General features: G+C 39.0%; 1 protein-coding gene across 1 annotated transcript in view; it reads right to left on the bottom strand.

The window, feature by feature from the left end:
• Positions 1 to 20,979, bottom strand: part of LOC124795316 (lon protease homolog, mitochondrial-like) — a 155,019-nt gene that overhangs the window by 90,499 nt on the left and 43,541 nt on the right. Inside the window, exon 3 of the mRNA XM_047259287.1 lies at positions 12,979 to 13,142. Within this exon, the coding sequence (XP_047115243.1) occupies positions 12,979 to 13,142 (164 nt within the window). The remainder of the gene's footprint in view (positions 1 to 12,978; positions 13,143 to 20,979) is intronic.

Genomic DNA, 20,979 nt, shown 5'->3' with positions numbered 1-20,979 from the left:
GTACTCCTCAAGCTACCGTATTATGCATGAAGGAGGGCACCTCGTACCATTACTACACTTTGATTAAAATTGCTTTGTGGTTGACAGATTGCAGTGGCAGGATGCACTGTTGCCTATGTGCAACCAGCTCGCTTCACAAGGCACTAAAAACAGACAACACAGTGAGCACGACACTCAAGGACGAATTACAATTGGATGGTGGTTGCCCCTATTGCTCGACTCACTGAAACGTCACACGCAAAATAATTTTAATTGGCGTATGGTCATTCTCTTTTCTGTTACATTCGCAAATGTAGCAAGAGAAAACTGACTAGCTGCCGTCTTATAAACCCTGAACTCCCTTATCTTAGCTTTGTGGTCCTTATGTGAGATGTATATTGGTGACAACAGATTAAGTCTGTAAACTGTCACAAATGCCAATTCTCTAAACTTTGGCAATAGTGTTCCACAAATGAATGTCTTCCTTCTTCCAGAGATTCCCATATGATTTCACAGAGCATTTCTGTAATACTCCTGTACTGATCGAACTCATCAGTAACCAATCTAGCAGCAAGACTCTGAACTGATTTTAACTTTTTACTTTAAATTCCCCAACTATGTACCCATTTTGTAATGGCTCTTGACAGTGCTTCTTGCATGGTATCTCATGTTCTGCATCAACATGTTGTCCTTATGACAGTTGGTTGATTTCCTTTTATGTGATATCTTCAGCAGTAGTGACAATTCATGAGCTTATTCTCTCTGATTACTTTGCAGTGTGAGTGCAATCTTCAATTAGCAAACCAAGTCTCTTCTGATTTGCTCCTGTAACAAGGTATCTGACACGAGGAATTATAACAACAAAGGTTTTCTTTTTAACAGTAAGTAATCAGAGAAAATGGGTCAATGAACTGTCACTATTAATGAAGATTTCACATAAAAGTAAGCAAACCAGCATTTATATAGATAATAGCCCAAAAGGACCAGGACTACACTGAACACTGCCAAAACTGTGCGGTTGTGCAGAATGCAAAATAAATGGAAAATTTAATCCAAATAATAACTAGTGTAGCAGACTGTTCTCATTTAGAAAATTTGTTTCTATAGTGACCCACACAACTCCAGTCATATTGAATGTTTACAGTTATGTGCATGAAACAAGAAGAAAGTGTAAAACACTCCTGTGTGGTGTGTGTATATCTCTTCAGATACATACACAAACCACTGCAGCATTTTTTTTACACCTTCTCTTGTTTCATGCAGATATCTGTAAATGTCCAGTGTGAAGAGAGTGTTATTCAGCTACTTCTGACTCTCCCTTGTGAAACAGAGTGTGCAATGAGCATTTAGTATTGATCTGAATGTTAGTGCACATGCAGAGAGTGCTTCTAGTTACTGAAATAATTACAATGACATAAAGGAAACACAAAAGTGTTCTTCAAAGAAGCAATAATGATGGTTTTATGTCTGCACCGAATTCTTTATAGATAACCTGAAGCAGAAACTGTTTTCCTGTATGGTACAATCTACAGTATAACCAGTTGGCAGGATAAATATATATATATATGTGTGTGTGTGTGTGTGTGTACTGAGTACATCACCATGCCTTCCTCCTTTTTCATAAACATCAGTCCATTTCTGACTATTACTTCACAACTATGCAAAACACTAAGTTGAAAGTCCACAGCACAAACAAGTTTTGTGATAGCAGACAGGTTGACATACTTCACATAAATCTGCAAAAGTTTAGAAAAATTGCTACAATGAGTGTAAAAATTGTTTTTCTGTGTCACTGCAATATCAGGTGTGAGGGCTGAGAACCATGATAAGGTTAATTGCCCTTCTTTTGTTAATAGTCTTTGAACAAAATTTTAAAAAAAGTGTTCATGCCTATACAAGCAGCCACAAGTTTCTCCAGTTTCATAAAGTTTTGAGGATTCTATCTTTAACACTGTGCTGTATGTATTCCTCCATTGTACAACCAATCAACCAAATATTTCAACAACAGGAAGCTAATCCAAAGATGCTAATTTTACAAGTGAAATGGAGTACTAAATTGTGACAGTTCCTAGAACACTGTAAAGTGCGGAAAAAAACTATGTTATATGGTTAAAAAAACTATTCTCGTAGTGTACTCGTTAATTACACCCTTTGTACTTCTAGCATATGACAAAATCAAAGATGCCTGCCTACAAGCTGGGACAGCTACTACTAAAAGTCTATCCACAGGGCTTTATCATAAAACAATGGTATGCCTATATATGGCACCTTCACCAAAATGTGAAACTGAAAGCAGTTAGATTTCTGGTATAAATCTAAGAATACATGAAAAGGATAGGCTCATGCGAATGAAGTGGTGTTTTTGTTGCAATGGACGAAAAGCTCAAATTCACTAAAAAGATAATGCATACTACATTTTTTTGGGCAACATCAGACTCAAAACTGAACATAAACTTACAACTGCATCTCTTTATTGATCACTAGACTCACTCCCATATGTAAATAAAAAGTTAACAGAAAATCTCAGCTCGCTAGCACATACAATGAACCTGTTATGAGTGATCATGACATGGTTATAGCAACAATGATTACCAAAGTATGAAGAGTATCTACAATAAGTTGTAAGATTTACATGAATTGCATAAAGAAGCAGTAGTATTTGATCTGAATACAGGAACTTGAGATAGCAAATACTGCGCAATAGATGTAAAACAAAACATAAGAGTATAGATGTACAGACGCTAAATGAAATTTGTTTGGAAGTGTAAAGCATGAAACTTTTAATAACTACTGCAGCAGAACTTTATCAGGAGACCTAACACAAAATGCAAAGAAATTCTAATCTTACATAAAGGCAATCACTGGCATCAAAGTTGGCACAGACACTAAAGTAAGGCACAGGAACTGAATCTGAGGGTATCAAATTAAAAGCATCAATATTGAACGCCTTTTTTTTTTTTTTTTGCATCGATGCAAAGATGTATTATTTACTATTAGCGTCAGTGGTATTGGGAAATTACTAAAATTGATAAAGTTACATGGCTCAATGGAATGCCTAAAGAACTTGCTCCTGAAGTAGACCATAGACCATCATTTAACCATAATGTATTGCAGATCCCTCTCAAAGGAAACACTGTGACCAATAGGTGGGAGAACGCAATGTTCACTCCCGTCTACAAGAATGGTAGCAGAAGGGATCCCAAAACTAATATCTAAATCACTGACATCCATCTGTTGTAAAATCTTAGATCATCATCTGAGCTCAAACATAGTGAGTTATTATGAATATAATAATTTCCTCCTTGCCATCCAGTAGGGATAGCGGAAGCAACAGTCATGTGATCTTTTTTTTTTTTCCCCTCTCATGACGGAAACATATATAGATGCACAGCTAGCATGTCATACAGTCTTTGACCAAATCTTGGCCTCTTCCAGTCCCTTTTCTGTTGCTTGATGGAGGTCTTCTTCAATACCGGAGCTGCGCACAGGCGACACTGAAGCATGTGCTGGATGGTCTGGACTTCTCCACAATCACATTTAATATTGTTTTTGGTTATGTACACCCATCCTGCCAGATAAAATCTTGATCTACCCACTCCTGATCTCAGCCTATTCAAAGATTTCCAGGTCATCCATTTCACGTCATGTCTTGGAGGCAGAGATTCAGAAACTTTTTTCAACCAAAGGGAAGGGAAGTCTTATCCCTCCAAAGCTGCACCCTGCTGTTTTCAGTAGTGGTAGTAAGTACCTTTGATGTTCTAAGGAAACTCTTCCTTGACTTCAATCGCTGCGAATGCGGTTTATGCCCATACAGAGGATGGTTTTTTTCTTGTTCCACTTTCTTTCATTCTTTATTCACCACAATTTCTCTTTGAATGGGAGATGGTGCTATTCCTGCAAGGTGGTAAATCCATTCATCAGGAATAGATTTCAAACCACCTGTTATAACTCTGCAGGCGTCATTAGGACCTACCTATGTCTACCTGTTTGCCACGTGATGAATTATACCAAACAGAACAAGCATACTCTGCTGCAGAATACGGTAATGCAAGTGCACAGGTTCAAATGGTTTCAGGTTCAGCCCCACTGTGATCTGGCCAGTTTTATTAACAGATTGTTCCTGGCAAAAACCTTCAACTTGCAATTCATGCAGTGTCTCTTGAAAGCAAGAGATCTGTCCAGTGTCACTCCTAAGTATTTTGGATTGTAGCAATGTTGTAATTCAACTCCTGACCATACTATCATCAACCTATTTCTCAAATGCAGAGGAGACACTTGAGTCTTCGAGAGGTTTGGTTTAAGCTGATTTGTGCCATAGTATCTTGATAGGTTTTCAAGGGCACTCTTGACAGTGTTCTCCACTGAGTCAAAATCTGAGCTCTGAGTGGCAAGAGCAAGGTCATCAGCATCCCAGAAACTCCTGGTGTTGGGGGCAATAGGTCCATTGTTTGTATACATGTCGAATACGACTGGAGCCAACACGCTTCCTTGGGGGAAGACTGTTTTTCTGTAGTCTTCATAGGCTGTGTTGCCCTTGAATGTCACTCAAGAACCTGCTGTTTTGCAGAACTGCTATGATGAACCTAGTTAGGCTAAAATCCTTGGTCATTTGTATACCTGGAGTAGTAGTAGCCAGTGGTTGACAATGTCGTAGGCTGATCATAAGTCAACAAATACCACCCCTGTCACCTTATGAGCTTCAAACCTATCTTCTATGAACTGCATAAGATTCAGCAGTTGTCCAGTGCAGCTTTTACCAGGACAAAATCCAGCTTGTTGAGGTATTAGCAGAGGGCCAACTACAAGAGGCTATTTAAGATCATTCTTCCAGAAGCTTGTATACATGACAGAGTAATGAAACTGGTCTAAAAATAAACTCACAATTTCCTCACATGATATCCTGAATCCAAGGATCAAGGCATTCATTCAAGCAAATGCAGTATTTCTTGACTACTGAAAAACATCTGACTCTGTATCACATCAACACTTACTAACAAAAGTATGGCCATACAGAGTATCAAAGGATATTTGTGCAAATGAAATTTGTGAATAGACTGAGCATTTCTTTGTAGGGATGATGCAGCCTGTTATTTTGGATGGAGACTCATTGAAAAATGTAGAAGTAACTTCAGGAGAGTGTGTCGGGTTCCTTGCTGTTCATATTGTAAATTAGTGACCTGACACACAACGGTAATAGAAACTACAAGCTTTCTGGAAATGACACAGTTATCTAAAAGCCAATTACTAACCGAAAAGAGTTGCATAATAATCAGTCAGATCTTGATAAGATTTCACAGTGATACAAAATGGGAACTAGCTTTAAATGTTCAAAAATATTAAATGTGCACATCACAAAGAAAAGTATTATCCTGTGACTACAATATCAGTGACTCACAACTGGAATCAATTTGGTATCCCGGCCAATGATTTCAAAATCCCACCAAAGGACTTGGAATTTGATTGTGGCCACTAGACAGCATTGTTTCATCTCCTAGCATTCATCTCGCTAATGTGGTGCTGGCTGGAGAGCCATGCACCTCTTTTCAGCCACTCGGTGTTCACGGACATACTATATAACCAGCGACAACATGGCTCTGCCTTCAATTGTGTATTTGATGCACTCTCACTCATATCATTCTCACTGTACACCATCGGTTTGGTCTCAGATTTTGCTATGTCTCAGGTTTTTGCTCTTTGATTACTCATTTGACCTTTTGTTATTCTGCTGTGCAGCCTCCACAGCCCATTTCCTCTTGTTTTTGCCCACCCACATTTCCGCCTTTTAATAATCCCAAAGAGGATTGGGGCACTTAATTTACAGTGGCTGAAACAGCAGTTCACTACTTTTCAGGTCCCTGATGACTCTCTCCAACAGTTGCTCTTCCTTTCTTGAGCTTCCACAGAGGCAAGAGTTGTCTACCCTCTCAATCCAGTCGCACTCACAGTCTACGAAATGCGCAATGACTCGAACTTCATAATTATCACCAGACAGTAGAATTGCTCCCAGGTTGCTGGTTTACAAGGACTGAGTCACTACTGTGATTTCACTTGTGTGAGCCAAGCTTCCAAAACCTCATATACCAACTTTAATTCGGGAAGTCATGGTCCAACTGGCTCCCGATTTTGTAGTATGCATGGCAGTCCTCAAGCTGGACAATCCTTCCCTGAACAATATTTTTAAAATTGCACAGGCAGCGAATGAGCAGCTCATGAGGCCCTTGGGCGGGTGGGGAATTATTTGTTAATCACTTACTAGATGGCGGCACTGTGACCATCAGTTTCTGATATATTGATAAGTACAACCAGTCACACTCCAGGCGGCATGGACTGCAGGGGTCTTCCGTCATGTCCATACTACTTCACATCACACATACGAGCGGACTGTCTGGGTAGCTGGTCGCACTGAATCTGTTGAGGGAAAGATCGGCATCTCCAAAATATTTATCATAAGCTGTCGGGGCAAGGGGACGCCATTCCCCACATGCATCATGTGACACTGCATGAACTTCAGGCAATTGTTCCCCAGGGCTCTCAGTACTGACCAGAACCCACTATTCTGGGGCCGGCCGGAGTGGCTGTGTGGTTCTAGGCGCTACAGTCTGGAACCGAGCGACCGCTACGGTCGCAGGTTCGAATCCTGCCTCAGGCATGGATGTGTGTGATGTCCTTAGGTTAGTTAGGTTTAATTAGTTCTAAGTTCTAGGCGACTGATGACCTCAGAAGTTAAGTCGCATAGTGCTCAGAGCCATTTGAACCACTATTCTGGCTGCCCTCACGTCTTCCAGACTGGGCTGCAAAACAGCTCTAGTGTTGGGCGCTCTTCCTCAGCTCCTACAGTTATACCATTAAATACAAGCACAAAGCATAAAACGCTAATGCAGATGCTCTATCTCGCCTACCTGTGTGTCCAGTAGGAAATCTCATGTTTCCATGCAGATGCGGAATAGCAACAGACGTCACAAGAATTTCCCATTATGACTGCTTACACTGCAGCATACACGCACCTTGACTGTTCTTATAGCACATCATGCACTATGTACTCCACAGGTGGCCCATATATTTTTTGAAGAATGCCAAGCTGGAGTTCCAGGCATGGGCACACCTCTCCTACCATCTGTCGGTCATCACTGATGTTCTCCTGCTTGACACTGAGGCAGATATAGTGTCATCATCCTGACCGCCCTGTGGTCTCAAGTTTTTACAACTCCTTCCACAGATAAGGCAGAGTATGTGGTGTGGGCATTTAAACAGTAAATGCTAAAAACTGTGGGAAACACCACCACCACCACCACCACCACAGCTGCACTAACAATATTCTTGAGCACATACCGGACCACTGTCATCCATGAACGTAGTCCAGTGGAGATGCTCCATGGGTGGTAGATGCATACTCTCCTTCATCTCCTAGCCCCACAACCCCAGGAACACTTGACCAGACATGCTGGAAGCTATCCATTGGGCACAGCAGTTTGGGCATGCTCATGGGGAGCTTGATGGGTGGAATAGGCTGTGGTGGTTACCACCCATGGGTGGTGCCTTATGACAGTTGTTACAGATAACAGTTTGTTGCTTGACATAGGCAGACAGGAACATATTTTAATCAGTAAAGTGATGACAGTGATTGTAACACAGATATGACATTCAGCATCGATTATTGTTTTATCAATTGAGGACGGCTGAGAGCTTTGCCTAGCCACATCAACTGTTATTCTGCAGCATTCTGTAACTACTCCCTATATTATATGATATAGCAAGTATACGACCAAAAGATGCAACTCAAAAGCTGTGAAATCGACTGTGTATGTCTCTAACTGACTTAAATAAATGCAGCTACAATGGACTACTGGACTTTTCATTCACTTTTATATTTTAATAATTTTAACACCTACATTCCAACACCTGTTTACTGTATGAATTGTCAATCAATCACAATAACAGTTGACACTCCAATGGGTTTGGATTACTGTCCAACCAACTCCACCTATGCCTTCCACCTGCATCACCTTTGGTGGCTCTAATGGACCTGGAATGCCCACCTTTGCCAATTCCACAACTGCATGTGTATAAATTGCACTCCTGGGCTCCAGATGGAGGCACAGAGCCTCCGCAACCTTGGCCACTGTTGCCTAAACTGCCACAACCCAGTACTTTGCCAGATACTTCCGGTACCTCATACCAGCCGGAAGAACTTAAAGTGGCAGGACACCAATCATGCCACCAGCCCACCTTCTGAAGCATCATTCAGAATGCTTCTGGCCTATGCATCTGCTTCAAGTTTCCCAGCTGGTGACCTCGAAAGCCTTCTGGAGGAAATGGAACTCTACTGCAGCCACCAGACAGGGCCATGCCTCTCTTGCCCACCACTCAGTGCTCGTGGACGTAATACAAAGCTATCAGCACTGCAACTCTTGTCTCCACTCATGTATCCGCTGCACTCGCATATCGTTTTCCTTGCACGCCATTGGTTTGGTCTCAGCTTTCACTACATCTTAGGTTTTTGCTCTTGGACTACTCGCCTGGACTTTGTTATTCTGCCATGACATCTCTGTTGTCCAGTTTCATCTCGTTGTTGTCCTCCCTGTGCACACTCGCCAAACCAGTGCTGACGACCCTGGCCAGTCAGTCCAGCCTCGGAAGGTTCTGCGGTCATCCCTGACTTTCTGTGGAGTCTCTATCACAATAGTCAACTCGTACAAATGCCTAGGTGTAACAACGAATAAGAATATGGCATGGAATGATCCCATCTCAGTTGCAGGTACAGTAGATGGCAGACTTCAGCACATTGGTAGGATACTGGGAAAATGCAATCGGCCTACAAAGGAAAATGTTTACAACATATTTATGCAACCCACCTTAGAATATTGTTTAAGTCTATGTGAGAACCACACAAAATATGTGAAACATGAGATCTGAACATGTACGAAGTAGCGTAGCACAAATTTTTGCCAGAACGTATCACTCACAGGAGAGTGCCACGGAAATGCTGAAGAAGCTGAACTGGTAGACACTAGTAGATAAATATCAACTACACCAAGGAACCCTGCTTCCTAATTTTCAAGAACCAGTATAAAATATGGAACCAAGGAATATACTAAAACACCTTACGTATCACTTCTGTAGGGACCTTTAACACATGGGTAGATTAATTACAGTTAACAAAGAGGCATCTAAGCAAATATTCTTTCCAATCTCCATTAGTGAATAAAGTGGGAAGAAACCTAGATACACTGTAGAATGGGATTACCATCTGTTTACGTAGTAGAATGGGATTACCATCTGTCATCCAATTTACAGTAGTTCACAGACTACAGATGTATGTGTAGGTGGTTGATTAAGGAGAAAAAGAATAAATTATTACAAAGTTATGGTTAAAATATAAATCCTGTGTACCAACTAGATAACTTAATCATATACATAGAGGAAATTGGGTCTCCTTTCCCCTCTCACTTATCTCCATGTTTTGTGAATACACACATGTTGTAGAACATTATGAAAATGATAAATAAATGATGTGAGATGGGAGGTGGAAAGGTGTGAGAAGAAGGAGGAGGAGGAGAAGCAGAAGGGAGAAAGGAAGGGAGAAGACAGGAAGAGGCAGAAGGTGAGAAAGGAAGGGAGGAAAGAGGAAAAGGCAGAGGGGTAGAATAGAAAGGAAGTGAGAGGGAAAGAGGGGGGGGAGGGTTGAAGGTAGGAGGAGGGAGGGAGGAAGGGAGCGGGAGAGAGAGGGTGGCAGGGGGGGGGGGAGAGAGGGTAGCAGGGGGGGAGAGAGAGAGGGTAGCAGGGGGGGGGGGGGAGAGAGAGAGAGGGTAGCAGGGGGGGGAGAGAGAGAGAGGGTAGCGGGGGGGGGGGGAGAGAGAGAGGGTAGCGGGGGGGGGGGGGGGAGAGAGGGTAGCGGGGGGGGGGGGGGAGAGGGTAGCAGGGGGGGGAGAGAGAGAGAGAGAGAGGGTAGCAGGGGGGGGGAGAGAGAGGGTAGCAGGGGGGGGAGAGAGGGTAGCAGGGGGGGGAGAGAGAGGGTAGGCAGGGGGGGGAGAGAGAGGGTAGCAGGGGGGAGGGGGGAGGGAGAGCAAATTTTAGATCTGATATTGAAATGATCGATTGTATTTGTAGGCCAGTAGGCTTAAAATCCAAATCAGAAATAAATGCTATGAAAGGTCTTACTGTTTTAATGCCTTCATTTGTGCCTCATTATGACTATCCTAGGTCCCTCCCCCATCAGAGTTGTGCTTCATGGTTTTACAGTTACATCTCATAAAGGTCTGACAATATTGAAATCAAGATCCTATTAAAATTTGCGGGGCATCAAATTCTGCATTCAATGATACCCCACACATATTTTTTGGACCAGCCATTCAAATACTAGTGCTCATCAAACTTTACATACATATGAAACATTTTCATTTTAACTTTTGCTTTCTGGTATATCATCTAAACTAACCCATTTATCAATAAAATGGTCTACCCAAAAGTTATAGAGGAATAAATTATGCTTTCGATGAGACCAAAAAAAATTTTTTGGACCACCTATTTCTAGAGCACTCCACCTTAAAGTTGGATCAACTCACACTGACTGTGTAGATTGTGGAGAAGAATAGGGACTATTTTCATTGCAGTTTACAGTTATGAGCCAGCACTCATCCCCTCTCTCTATTAGATGAAGTTGCAATGATGAAGACTCCCAAGTCAGTCTTATATGACTTGTTCACAGCACTGATTGAGGTAAATCTGGAAGGAGCAGCTTCTGAGGTAAATCTGGAAGGAGCAGCGTCTGTCATCTATGGTGGACTTCTTCTCCACTGTGCTGTGTGAAAAAATGGTGAAACATTCCAAACAATCCCAACCAAACACACTGACTACCCAAAAGGACACTAATACCAAAGTGCAACAAGTGTGGTGTTTCAAGCCCTAAATATGCTGAGTGCCTCCGCCAAGGCAAAAGACACACTACTCCTGAGGTCATCTTTAGCAAGTTAATGGTCATGATCATGACTCAGGAGCAATTATTTTCCAATGACAGAAATAAAGCGCGTCTCGTTAACCATCAGCAAACACACATTTCTCAAAACCGGAAAGAGGAGTGACCCCACCAAAATTATTTGGTCTCAACAGCTTCAAACTGGCAGACAACATCAGAAGACCATGCATATTTCTCCACGCCATAAGTGGATTTGACCCAACTTCAGCGCTCTTCAAGCAGGGCAAGAAGAAGGTGGTCAAGCTGTCGGTCAACAATAAATATCCTTTAGAAGAAATCAAAACTTTCTTCAAGCATGGCACTCAAGCTAAAGCTATTGCTGAAGCTGATGTGCAATTTTTAACAACTCTCTCTGGAGGCAGGGTAGGAGATACTGTAGATAAATTGTAATTCGAACTATTTGCCAAAGCCCTTGTGAAATCCGAATTCAACCTATTCAACCTGGCATCCCTAACACCAACATCTGAAGCAGCCCTGCCAACATTGACAACTTACCTACAAGTACGAATGTGGTTAGGACACCAGATGGATCTGCTCCTCTGGGGATGTGAGACTTCAAAGTTTGGTCTTGACCCCGTTCATACCCCTACAATTTTCTGCAAATGCAACAAGGGATGTGCTGGTGGTCGTAGGTGTTGACAGACTGGGATAAGTGTGCACTGATTTGTGCCAACTGTAATGGGAACTCCTGCACTAATTCCCTCCAACCAGATGAAACTGATGAACCAGATGTTGACAAAGATGTAGTGGCATATATGGAGCGACAAAAATCACAGACTTTGAGGAGCTCACAAACTTCGAGAAGCCAAACGACCCAACAACAGTGAAACATTGACGTCTGTGAAATTTGTGTGCCAACCTATTTTTTCACCTTTTCATCTTCTTACCTTTAACTATTTAACTACAATTTTTGTTGTTATGAAATATAATCACCACCAATTGATTTCAAGTCCGTCTTCATGTCAGTTAACTGAATCTCATCGTATTCTATATGATACCTTTTTTAATATTTTCTTTTTATATATTCTATAATTTTAATATTTTATTGCATTACTATATTCACTAAGTTCAAGACAAGTACATTGGAATGCTATAGTACTATGTTAAAAGTGTAAATAACACTTATTGAAGAACTGCAATCTAAACAGGCTTCACTGTTGTTGAGAAATAGTCAAATTTTAAAGTGGATCTGTAGGTAAACACGTGGTCCAAAAAATTCACTTTTGTCTCATCAAATGCATAATTTATTCTTCTATAACTCTTGTATGGACTGCTTTATTGATAGGTGGGTTGATTTAGATGATACTACCTAAACGTTAAATTTAAAAAAAAAAAATCATGAATATGAAAAGCACTAATATGGGAACGGGTGGCCCAACAAATATGTGTCTGCTCTCACTAATGTGCGTCTGGTCTCACTGACAGCAGAATTTAATGCTCTAAAACTTCTAATAGCACCATGTTTTCAATATTTTGTGTCTTTTATGAGATATAACCATAACACTGCAAAAATACCCCTTTCGAGAATACATTTTCAACCCCCATGACCTAAGCACAACTCTGCTGGGAGGGGGGTCGTGGGGGGGCGGGGGGGGGGGGGGGGGGGGGGAAGCCTGTATTGGGCCACAAATGACAAAACCTTTTGTAGCAATTATTTCTGATTTGTCTACTTTTTTGGTTTTGCACTAATGGCTGTTAAAGTGGAAGGGGTGCTGTTTACAGAAAAATGTTCGGATTCCATAATGACTTAACTTGTAGGTAAGGGTCACTAATTTTATTACAGCATGAAACAGAGTGAAAAATATAGAGATGATGATAGGAAAAAATGGGAGGAAGAAAACTGCTTCGCCTACTCTATTCTCACGAAACAAGAAAATTAATGGTACTAATTTCAGTCCACATACATGTGAAGCTAACAACAGAAGAAGTGAACGAGTCAACATAGTACAAGACTGCCAGACTAGCAAAATGAAAAGTCAAATAAGAAGACATTATAGATTGTTGAATATAAAGGCAAGCCATCTCACCCTGTGATTCCACCTCATCAATAAGTGGGCCCAGAAGTCTTATACGACGATGGGCCATCACAACAAGTCTCAATTTGTCACCAAGATCTTGCATCTCATATATTTGTGCAAATGTCCCAATGCGATAGACATCCGAGACATTAGTGACAACATCTGATGTGTTTCTGGAACAAAATGTGAAAGAGATGTTAACATTTTACAAATATTCTTAATGCAGTAGATACAATGAAAGAAACATTTGCAGGCACATATAACTTTTCTTTCCTGGTATCAGTGTAATAGAACTTTAACAAGAAGCACTCATTATTAACAAAAATTCTACAGTAATACTTTGTTAATATGCTCCTTTATAAGTCACTCCTCCAAAGCCAAAAATAGTCCCTAAGAGGTTATGTGAAGTGCTTCCCATTTACTGTGCTGCTTTCCCACATAAGAAGTTCTGATACTGTCTATCAGCAGTGAGTATCAAATACTACAAAGGAAAGCTTACAAGTTGTGGCGTAGTCATGAAAAAGTTTTCAGTAATCCAGGAAAATATGTAACTGTGTCTCTATTCATGTGCAGTATGTACACTTCAATGGTACTCTTTACACACCACAGTTTTATTTGTTTGAAAAAGCCAAAATTACTAATGATTTTTACTGTACCATCACATGTAGCGTGATATGTATAACACAACACATTTCTACTCAGGTATGAAGATAGTCATTACTGACCGAATTAATCACCTGATAACATTATGCCATGCCTGCTCCACCTGTTCATGTAGTACGGTAAAGAGTTGTTGGTTGACGAGTCACACGAGTCACTTCATCCCATTGTAATCCACACTGTGTAGGCACATGGCAAATGAACCCCCAGATATGGTAAAGTTAAAATTTATTTAAAAATGAAACAGCAATAAAGATATAATCAAAAGACTGACTATAAGTGTTGGCAAAGACATTAGTTATGAATGCACGGTAACACACAGACAAATGACCGTAAAACATCATTTACTTTTTTGTGCACGATTTTGTTTTACTCTCTTGAATGTGGAAGTTTTGTTAAGCCGTACTGCTCGGAGTATGATGGGCTACGAGTGTATTTAATCATGTGTGTTTCTGAGTAAGAGAGGACTTAATAACAGTATTAAGTATTTTGATTCAAATGAATTAGAACCAAGTTAAGAAGAATTCCTTCATATTTTATATCATCTTGAGAGGCACTGGTGTGCCCTGGAGTTTGCTGCCTGCATCTATAATTGAAATGGTGGAAAAGAAGTCCACAATCATATTGTCGTAAAATTAACAGAAGGAGAAGCTTTCAGTAGATGAGAAATATAATTAAATTATATATACAGTGATGGACAGAGAAAAAAGAAACGATGCAAGGTAAAGTGAATGAACAATAGCACAATTTCGTACACGTGGAACATTTCATAATAATGTAGTAGTAGTAATATTCTCTTTTTATTGTAAGTAAAATGACAATTAACAATCAAATTTCCTTTTATTCTTTCCTTTTAATTATATTTTTTATTATTATAATACAACTGGTGACCTAAGTGCCACGACTTGACGACACCGGTTGTAAGTAGGGTTCGCTAACTATTGTTATAGTAAGAAATTTCTATGACATTGTTATTAATCATAAAAACTAATTGTCTGTATTTTCTGTTTGCATGAATCACAATGGGGAGCAAGTAAAGCAAAAAGGCAAAAACAGAGGAGAAATTTTGGAAAGAAGTAAGAGCTGGTCCCAGGTTATGTAAAATTTTCCATAGTAAGCTGTTTTGTTCGGCACAGAAAAGGTGGGATTGCTATGCAAGTTGCTTGCACGGTTATGCTTGGTAGTGCATCTTTTGATGTAGATAGAAACCTTTTCCTCATTATTCCCTTATTGAATTTTATAGTGGAAAATTTACAAAAATTTTTCAGTGTTATATGCGTTGTCAGTAAAACAAAGAATTGCAACACAATAGTTTGCATGTCATAGTAGACGTAAAACAGGCTTTGACATCGCGTAAATTACAATTATCAAGTGTAATAATTAGCATATGAAATGTTTCCATTTTTTGTGAAATTTTTATTTTTGCATAGTCATACAACATGGCAGAAAAATATATGTCCATTGTTGATAACAACAGCGAAAACGTAATCAGCCAAGATGGCATAGAACTACGCGATCGAACAACTGAAGTTCAGGTGCCATGAATGCCTACCACAGAAAGTTTAAGGTCAGAGTTGAGTGTCGCAGGTTTGACAAATAATGCTCCGCAGCAGAATAACTTTGACGACACAATGTTTACAATTGAAGAGAGAATGTCACGCATCTCCCAGAGCGATATACTGCTCATGAGTGAAACATTGGAGAGCGATACAAACATGGCTCTTGACAACACGTTACAAACACCATTTGCTCACAACACAAACATTAACTTGGAAAGAACAGCTGACAGCAACCACAACAGTATAACTGTCACACTGCTATGGCAGTTATTTTCTAACATAAATACGAAATTAGATAATATGAACATTAAATAGTGACCAAAATATGGAACAGCTTGAGAGAAGAGCATACATATCTGCAAATGCCACAGCTCAATGGCTGTTGGAAAATGAACTGGTTATAAATCTAAAAAAAGACTATGTATGCGGTGTTTAAAAACAAGGAAAAGGCTGTAGACATGAATTTCGAGGTTGATAGAACAAGGTTGGAAGAAGTAGAATCTGCTAGATTCTTAGGTATTCTTGTGGATAATGAACTGAAATGGAAAAAACATATTAATAATGTCTGTAAGAAACTGAGCTCTGTCATATTCTTAATGATGCAGCTATCACAGTATTCAGACAAGAACCTTCTGTGTACAGTGTATCGTGGACTTTGGAACCATACTTACAGTATGGAGTGACTGTGTGAGGAAACTCAAACAAACAAGAGACAAAACGAGTGTTCACATTACAAAAAAAAAAAGAAAAAGCGATTAGGACCATTTTAAGAAGAAAGACCTCTGAAACATGCAGAAACTGTTTCAAGAATTTAGGTATCTTAACTTATTCATAGTTGTATATATACAAAACAATAATATGCATCACAAAAGGTAGTGAGAACTGGATTACAAATGCTAGTGTACACACCCACAATACAAGAAGGAAGAATGAAGTACAGAGCATACTCCACCGACTGGTTATGCTAGAAAAAGGACCCCAGTACTCTGGTATCAGACTACTAAGAAGTTTGCCCAAAAACCTGCAAGATAGTGTACTTCACAATGACTTTCCAAAGAAACTTAAAAACTATCTCATTGAAAAAGAGTTTTACAGTGTTGCAGAATACTTATGCCATTAAATTTGTATATATTGTTATTCATTATCAGTGATGTAAAAATGTAAGCTAAAGGTGTAGAAAAATAAGTGATAATGAATGTTAATACTTGGGCATGTCCTATATTACACGTACATTTACTGTACACAATGTAATCTTACAGGATCAAATAAAATTCAATTCAATTCAATTCAAACCAATTTCAAACACAGTGAAACAGCAACAAAACACTGTTACACAAGATCTAAATATAATGAAACAAGAACAAAAACAAGTATTCAAAGATTTGCAAGACAGTCTCTCAGAAGTTCAATGACTTAGCCAAAAATTTTCGCACTGAAATCAACAAAAAATTGAATGATATGAAAAAACAAGTAAAGCACGAAGTACTTTCTGAAGTTAACAGTAACATTACGGAGTTAAAACAGAAGGTAGATTCCTTTAATGAACATCATGATCTAGTAGAGCAAAAGATAAAGAAAATCACAGACACCAATACAAACATTGAAGCCACATGGAACCAGCTGTGTTCGACAGTAAAAAAATGTAACCACTGTGGTTAACAAACTAAACAAAGACTACCTCTAGCTGTGGAAGAGCTTACTTTAAGGGTAGCAACATTAGAAGTTGACTAAACATGTGCTAAGAAGGAGAGAGAGAACACCTGAGGTAGGTACATTAGATAAGAGTAATATCATTGCAGAGCAGTTAGTAACTGATTGTAAGTTACACGCAGATGTAGTAGAAAAAGCTATTCAGAAAAAAGAAAATGAAATAGTTAACAAGGTAAACATTAACCTACAAGCTGCGGAAGATAAGATCCACAATCTTTTAGAAGAAAATATTACTGGATCTCAAAATATGTACATAAATAATACAAAGGCTACAGTGAACAAATCACAACCCATCGGTATTTATCCATAAATTGTCACAAGTTCTACAGCAGGTACCAGTGACAGTTGTAGAATGCAAAACACAAACATTCTTAGCCACCGACATGTCCAAGGATTTTTGGCTATGCACACATGCCTCATCTAAGGGGCTGGGGCCATGCTTGTTCCAGAGGCAAGAAGTAGAAGGTGAAGGTAAAGAAGTACCCAAGGTCATCAGTTCTGCTAGTCAAACATTATCAGAAGCAGAAAGATATTACTCTGTCTTAGAAATGGAAAGTTTAGCTGTAATATGTGCATTTAAAAAGTTTGAATATATTTTGCGGGGTAAGAATACAAAAGTTTACTGTGACTATCAGTCACTGTCATTCCTCTTAACATTTACTATTGCAACATAGATTACCTAGGTGGTGTCTATATTTACAAGAATTCAATTTCAAGATCATTTATATTAAAGGAAGTCAAAATGTTATTGCAGATGCCTTGTCTAGGTTACCACAAGGTTTAGATGAATGTACTGAATTGACACAGCAAGATGCAGAAATCAAAACGTTATTAATGCAAGGTACAACACAACAGTCTGATTACCATAAGTTTTGTAAGTGAATGAAAATTATACAACAGAAAGATCGCGTACACGGGTGTTTTGTTTCATAGGAAACATGAAAAATCTGACCAATGGTTGGTGTGTGTGTGTGTGTGTGTGTGTGTGTGTGTGTGTGTGTGTGTGTGTGTGTGTGTGTACACAGATGTAGTAGAAAAGATTATATCAACAAATTTATAAGACACACACATGAAGTAAGGGGACATTTTGGAGTAGGCAAATGTACCGAAAAAATTGCAACACTTTGTTATTTTCCAAATTTGAGAAGGGAAGTCAAACAGGTATTAAGAAAGTGTACAATATGTCAAAAATCAAAACAGTCCAATGTTTCAAAATATACTGAACTACACCCAATACTCCCAAAAAAAACCTCTGGATATAGTATCCCTGGAGATAGCTGGTCCATATTCAAGAAGTAAAGGAGGTGTAAGATACATAGTGGCACTACACGATATTTTCTCGAAACAGATCAAAATGTATGCCATTAAAAATGCAACAGCCACAAACATCAGAAAAAGAATTGAAGAAAACTATTTGAAAAGAACATGTAAACCAAAGGTACTACTAACTGATAATGCTTCGTATTACATTGGGTGAAAGTGGAAGCAATTTATGACCTCACAGGGCACAAAACATATTAGACAGCTTTTTCAACCAGGAAGCAAGTCCCATAAAACAAGTCTTTAAAGAATTTAACTGGTTTATTAGGACATACACCCCTCACAAACATACTCGATGGGTAGCATACATAACTCCTTTCATGTAAGTTGTCAATAACCTTCCACATTCTTCAGCATGTTTCACACTTGACAAATTGATGTTCCGGACAAGCCGGACAAGTGAGTGGAAGTCGCCCATACCAAAAGTACCCACAACAGAAATGACCCTACAAGACAAAATCAAAAGATTACACTCAAAAACAGAGCCGAGTACAGAAAGAAATTTTATAACAAGAAACTGAAATGTGTTACACAATTTTTTGAAGGGCAACGAGTCCTCTTACAGATGCACCCTAAATCAACAAAATTTGGCAAACTGAATAAGAAGTGGCAATTACTCTATTCAGGACCATATATAATTTCTGGAATGTACAGATTAGTCTATGAGAAAACAGAGAGAGACAAGGGTCTCCACTGTCACAAAGATATAAAAGCTTTTATAGAATGATGAAGCAAGGCAGCATTTTTCCTTTTACCACAAGATACTTGTACGTAATGTACATAACTCTAAGTGTATTTTTTTCTGGAGTGTATTTTAGGACAAAGTAATGTGTATAGGTATAAGTAATTCTTTGATTTGTACACATAAGCATAAAATAAACAGGAGCGAGAAGTTATATACCACTTCACATGAAGCAAAATGATAAACAAAATTAGCTTTTGGCTCAGCTATGCACGCTCAACAATACATGCTGACGTCAGTAGTAGTAGAGGAGGCACTGCCCTGTGCACATGCACGACAGACTGGCCGAAGGCGTAACTAAATAGGCATGCGATATGTACAAGTACACAACTTAAATACAAAGTAAACGGAAATACAAAGCAATTACATCTACTGTCTAAGAACTAAGAAACCTATTGATAGATGTACACAGAGATTTAATTAAATACTATGCTATATACAACATATTTACAAGCAAAAGGAAGCATTATGAAGAAATATAAAAGATATGTAAGCTAAGAAGAAATGATAAAATACCATAGGAAACGCCAAATAATTCTCTTTGCAGGGTAAAAGATCAAAAAGGGTAACAGAATGAATGAATGAATGAATGTCTATGAATTTAAACAAAGTATGGAAATCTTTGCTGACTGATATAATGACAAAATGTATCAGTGGTCACTAAGCTATATAATGCAAACAGCTTTAAGTTAGTTTTAAGTATTTTTTTTTTATTTTTTTATTTCAGCAACCAGTGCATTGTCACGGTGCAGAGGAAGAGAATTATGTAGAGAATAGCAGGTACCAAATGATGAAACGGGCCGCACCTTGAATAAACAATTTAGCTAAAAGAATATTTATACAATGGTTGTAAGGCAAATGAAAAATGAAAATATGCATTGTTGCAGTATAGCTCCATGACATTTACCAGTACCTATTCACTGCAAAGTAAACAAACATTAATGCATGTGATTTTACAAAAACCAACTAACTTTTTATCGTGTCACACAAAAGCATAAATAATGACATTTCCATGTATTTGAGAAAGATAAGTCTACGATGGTTGAAACTCCATCATAATAAACACTAAGCTACATGTGAATAGAAGTAAACAGCATTAGTACATGAAGAAACAACATGATAGTAGATGCATGATTAGTCATTACACATCATTTCCATGAAATAAAGAGTTCCTTGGCAACTAGTCCATGATTGTACGAGTAACATTTCCTCAGAAATGTTTTTGACAGCAATATGAGTCTTTCAACAAAGTGGATGGTGAAATGTGGCGACATTAACATACGTGCGCAACGAAGTAATTTCTGAGTATTGTGTCTCACAATGCCTGACACATTAATAAGTGAACTATAGTTGTTCGAGCCAGTATTTACCACATCAACGGATGCTGTTGGCCAGGGTTCTCTCAGCTGAAAATGCAAGTATGATGGGTAATAATGATGCCCGAGACATAAGAATGGACATCTTCTGTCACGGCATCGGATTTTGAAAGACAAGCGCACACACACACTACACCCAGAATGAAGAAAAACGCCATGGCAATCCTTTAATATGTAATACTCAGGTGGAAGTGTGACACTAAATGTGAAATTAACACTAAGAAATGAGTGCACACATGTACGACGGTAGCAACTAGCACGTTGACCATTAGCAGCTCATGCTTAGCCGCCAAACAGACTAGTGCGCAGGCGCAAAACCCAGCAACGAAGCCAAAGCAAACTGAACATTATTGTCTGTGTGCTAAATTCAAATATGTAATTAACTATCATATTATGTATATAATCTTTTAATTTTTTTTAGAACTTTAACATACATAGGATAAGCTGATATATCCATTCCGTTAAATAAAAGAGAAGCCAACAAATAAAGAGCATCAACCCCTATTGGCAAACGTAAATATAAGTTATGCACATACAAAAACAGTGTCCGTCTCCATACCATGTCAACCTACAGTGTGGGGGCAATTGTGTAGGTACATGGCGAAAGAACCCCCGGACATGGTAAAGTTAAAATTTATTTAAA

The sequence above is a fragment of the Schistocerca piceifrons genome, chromosome 4 (assembly GCF_021461385.2).
Source record: "Schistocerca piceifrons isolate TAMUIC-IGC-003096 chromosome 4, iqSchPice1.1, whole genome shotgun sequence".
Classification (NCBI taxonomy): domain Eukaryota; kingdom Metazoa; phylum Arthropoda; class Insecta; order Orthoptera; family Acrididae; genus Schistocerca; species Schistocerca piceifrons.
This window is presented reverse-complemented; position numbering and strand designations above follow the sequence as displayed.